Genomic DNA, 5,029 nt, shown 5'->3' on the forward strand with positions numbered 1-5,029 from the left:
AATAACCCAGAATTGGGTTATGACAAATATAACCATAAATAATTTCTATGTGTTTGTATTTTTATTCATCCACAATAATATTTTGTTATATAATGTATATCATGAATATTGTGAAATTAAAACCCAAGATGATTGGGTTGGGATTTAGTTATGAGATGCGAGTTATTGGAAGTGTAAACAGGATACATGTCGCTGACTTGGGACTTTCCTGTATAGGGGGGCCTTGTCAAAATTTTGGTAGATGCTAGTATGAAGACCATGAATATATATAAAAAATTACTCTGTTTTTCAATTGATATGAGATTGTTGCTTTTTATCCCGATATAGGGGTAGGATGTTACAATGACGAAATACCAAACCCAAGATATTTAAGTTTGACAATTAGCTAAGTTAAAGGTAACATAAGCCTGATGAAATGTGAAACCTAAAAAGCTTGGGTTCAATAATTAGCTGAAGAACCTAAAGCAATATAGTCTTGGTAAAATGCTAGACTCAAGATACTTGGGTTCAACAATTAGCTAAACCCTTGATAACATGGATCTAACAGTTTGTAAGACTCAGCTAAACTTGAGGCAATATAGACCTTACAAAATACCAACCCTAATATGCTTAGGTTTAGTTATCAGTCGAATGCAAGGCAACTTGAGTATGACAATATATCAAATCTAGATGATCAATTAAACCAGAGGTGCTTCAGATAGATAAACAGTCACATCATTTTTTCTTAATCTAAGTTTGGCTACATCTTAGGTCTTAAATGTACAGGGCTAAGGAGTCCTTCTTTTTGAATGGTTACATGATTTATTCATATCAAAGGTAATGCTCTTTCTATACTTATAAATGTACAAAAGGTCACTTAGAGCATCCACCACATGTACCAGCTTGTTAATAATATATAAAAAATATTTGTTTTTCATTAATAGTATATAAGAGATATTTGTCTCTCATTAATGCTACAAAAAACAAAAAACATTTTAGTCTTTCACTGAAGACAACAAGGTTTAAGATTTACAAATACCTCTTGAACCATCCAGGTAAGAGGTTTAGAACTTTTTTGACTTTAAATAGCTTGCATATACTTCGGAGCATTCGGAGCATCAATCATTCTAAAATATAAGAACAAATACTTTTGGTTTTGGAACTTAAAGCTCTTTTGAATTATTTATTGTTTTTCCCATAAAATTGTTAATTTTGTTTTTACATGTACTTGGGTTTTTACCATTAGTTTGGTATGTTTTTTTGCTAAGGAGAAGATAATTGTATTCTTAAACACCTTCGTCAACCACTATCCAAATACTAAATAATTTATTGTTCGAATATTCTGAATTTTGGGACATCACCAGATTAGATCAAATAAGTTTTAATAGAGGTTCTCGAATTTAATCAAGCCAACTCTTTAATTATTTTAATATTAGAGTTAAAATATGAATCACTAAATAGAACCATAAGTAGATATATTGAATTTATTCAGGATTTGATAGCTATTTAAATAGAACCATAAGTAGAAAGTTATAATTAGTAAGGTTTTGATTGTATTAAATAGTTTTAACTGAAATATGTGAAATTAATTGAATCAACTCCATAACCATTTTGATTGCTATATAAATAAAACCAAAAGTAGAAAATTACAACAAAAGGTTAGCAACCCCAATCATGTCCAGACAAGAACTTCCTAAAGCAAAAGGTATCAAAATAATGAATCCTAATATAATAGGATAAACAATGATTTGCTAACCAAAAGAAGTTAGATGTGATTGATTAAAATTAGATCCCGATTATGTATTTGATAACTTATTTTAGAAAACAAAGTTGAAGTCCTAATTACTAGAGTTAATTTGTTTCTGTAATAAAAAAAAGACTACAATTCCATTGTATTTTTGAAAAATAAAAAAAGAGACTACAATTCCATTGTATTTTTGAAAAATATAAATGAATAAAAAGAAAATTAGTAAGTAAACTATCAAAAAATCAATAATTACAAACAGAAACAGTGACAGATTTTTTTTATTGGTATTTTGCGGTGATTTTTACCTGCCAAATTTTTTTCATTGCTAACTTCGTTAATAAATACCGACAGAAATATATCATCAGTATATATCAAAGGAATTCTAGTTAGAATAAAAAAAATAAAAAAATTAAATAATTCGATAATGGGTAAGTTTTTATAGACATTATTACTAAGAAAATTACAATGGTATTTAAATAGACAAACCGTATAATGACATGTCACTTATACCAACAAAATTGTCAACAGAGTCACCATCAAAATAACTTTTTCTATAAATTCGTTGGTAATATTTAATATATGCTTGACACTCGACCTTCCTCTCCCGCCTCCCCTATTTCTACTTCTTCCTTAGAGAACTCTACAACAAAACAACCCTCCCCACATCCCTCCTCATCTTAACACAACTCATTTTTTTACAATTTTTCTAGTCACAACAATACTTTGTTTGATGGCATTTATATTTTGATTAAAATTTTATTGTAAATTTTTCATTTTAAGTAAATATATCCTCTCTTTTTTAACAAAATTTTAAAATGTTAATTTTTTATTGTATATATATTTTATTTTATTTAGATGTTTATTTGTTTTATTATTATTTTTAAACAAACTTGTTGTATGAATTTATAATTTTTAAGAAAAACAGTAAAAGAGAATTTACATGCGAGGACAATGTTTACCTATATATACATTGAAGACTTTTCCCACGTGAAAAGCTCAATTATTTGGACTTCTAGGTCTGTAAACTTGAATATAATTATTTTGATATATAATTAACTCTGTGTGTATAACATATGGTTCCTCGATTTTAATAATTTCAATATATTATTAATTGTGTGCATAGACTGTTTGTGAGAAGAAAGATGGTTTTTTTTATTGAATTTTATTATTCAGTATTACATTGATTATAGTTTAATTTTGGCATTTTTTATAATATAAAAAAATAAAAAAAATAATTTTAGGTGGTAAAGTCATTAACTTAAATCACAAGGTTGATTGAGTGACTAAATATCCAAGTAACGTGGTAAAGTCATTAACTTAAATCACAGGGTTGATTGAGTGACTAAATATCCAAGTAACGTGGATTTTGTTTATGGTAAAACATGTAGATAAATACATAAATATAAAGCCAAATCACATACTCTTTTGATCCTCTCACCTTGATCTGATATTTCTCGCGAGAACTCTAACTGGGTCTAACCAAACATGAGCTAGCAAATCCACAACTCTGCATGACTGACACTCGTTTTCCTCTAATCTCTCCTTCAGCCCCTTCATAAACCCCACCTTTCTACTTATGCTGAGGCACCAAGCAAGTGAAAATTTGACCTGCAATACAATACACAAGAAAAGCTAGCTCTGCAATACAGTACACAAGAAAAGCTAGCTAGCTAGCTAGCTCATTGAGAAAACTAACACAATGGGAAATAGAGCTATCCTTCTGCTGTTGCTTCTTGTGCTCTGTTATGAGGTCACTGTGGCAGTAGGGTTTTATAGAGAAGAAAAGGAAAACTGGAGAGGAGAGAGGGAAGAAACGGAGAGGGATAAGGAAGAAGACTGGTTCTCGTTGCAGGATTCAAAGCGTGTGATTAAAACTGATGCTGGGGTTATGACAGTGCTCAGGAATTATGGTGGAAGGATTGTAGATAGGACTTTGCATATTGGGTTCATTACTATGGAGCCTAGAGCAGTTTTTATTCCTCAGTATATCCACTTCAGCTTGATCCTCTTCATTCGCACAGGTATCTACTCTTCTGTATAATCTCTCGATTTTGCTGCGTTCATATATTTCTGTCAAAAATGCGATGTATATGCATTTACAATATAATCCGAAACTGGATAATGTTGACATATTTACCGCGCTAGAACTATCTTGAATTTTAATTTTTATTACAAATATTAATGGATGTGCATTTTGGGTTGTAGGGGAAGCCAGGGTTGGATTGATCTACAGAGATAAGTTAGCAGATAGAAGATTGGGGATATCTACCGAATTCCTGCTGGCTCATCTTTCTACTTGATGAACACAGAGGAGGGGCAGAGACTTCACATCATTTGCAGCATTGATCCATCTGAGAGTTTGGGATTGGGTGTTTTCCAGGTACATCATCTCTAAAACGACTAGAGGAATATTTTCTCACTGCATCTCGAGGTTTTTTGGCAGCACAGTTTTGTTCGTGGAGGCTGCGAGTCCAACATAGAAGTTCAAAAGGTTATTTGTGGCTAAAATATGTGACCATCGTGTTTGTGCTTATCTTATTTATATAGTTTTTTTAGCAATATTACAGCAAGGTAATTAATATACAAAGTCAACGTATCCTTCTACATATATAACTATTGTCTATAATCAAGGAATTGCCTAGAATCATGGGATTGGGTTTGGATAACAGATATAGCATGATTTGAGAAGAATCTTGGGGATCCTTTTGTAATACCCCTGCAAGCCTAGTATCTCAGAATTAGAGATGCGAAGCTTGGAATGGAAAAAAACAAAAGCAGGTTGGCCAAGACTTTTGGTGAAAATGTCGGCAATTTGTAAGTGAGTGGGAACATAACGAATGTAAGGACTCCGGAGGTCACCAGCTCTCTCACAAAATGATAATTTAAATCAATATGCTTAGAACGCTTATGGGAGACTAGGTTGACAACAGGAAAAATTGAGCTTTGATTATCACAGAGCAAGACTAGAGGAGATGGAGAAGATACATGAAGGTCCTGAAGAAAATGTTGCAGCCACTTAACCTCTGTAGTAGTATGAGCCAATGCCTGATATTCAGATTCACAGTTGGATCGAAAAACCATTGGTTGATTCTTGGAACTCCATAACACTAGAGTACCACTAAAATAAATGGCATAACCGGAAACAGAGTGACGCATATCTAGACATCCAGCCTAATCGGCATCTGAATAAGTAGTGAATTCTCTAGAAGAAGATGGAGTGGAAGATAAGCTGAAACGAAGGGTCCTCTTAACATAACGTAGTATTCTTTTAACAGCTTGAAAATAAGAAATAGATGTCTTATG

At 31.8% G+C, this 5,029-nt stretch overlaps 1 protein-coding gene across 1 annotated transcript; it reads left to right on the plus strand.

Moving 5' to 3' along the window:
* Nucleotides 1-3,353: 3,353 nt before the first annotated feature.
* LOC105113691 (uncharacterized) lies at nucleotides 3,354-4,232 on the plus strand. The gene is made up of 2 exons (XM_011009978.1): nucleotides 3,354-3,747; nucleotides 3,932-4,232. The coding sequence occupies exons 1-2, from the start codon at nucleotides 3,426-3,428 to the stop codon at nucleotides 4,024-4,026; spliced, it is 417 nt and encodes a 138-aa protein (XP_011008280.1). The 5' UTR covers nucleotides 3,354-3,425; the 3' UTR covers nucleotides 4,027-4,232.
* Nucleotides 4,233-5,029: the final 797 nt, after the last annotated feature.

Source organism: Populus euphratica, unplaced genomic scaffold (assembly GCF_000495115.2).
Source record: "Populus euphratica unplaced genomic scaffold, PopEup_1.0 scaffold444.1, whole genome shotgun sequence".
NCBI lineage: Eukaryota > Viridiplantae > Streptophyta > Magnoliopsida > Malpighiales > Salicaceae > Populus > Populus euphratica.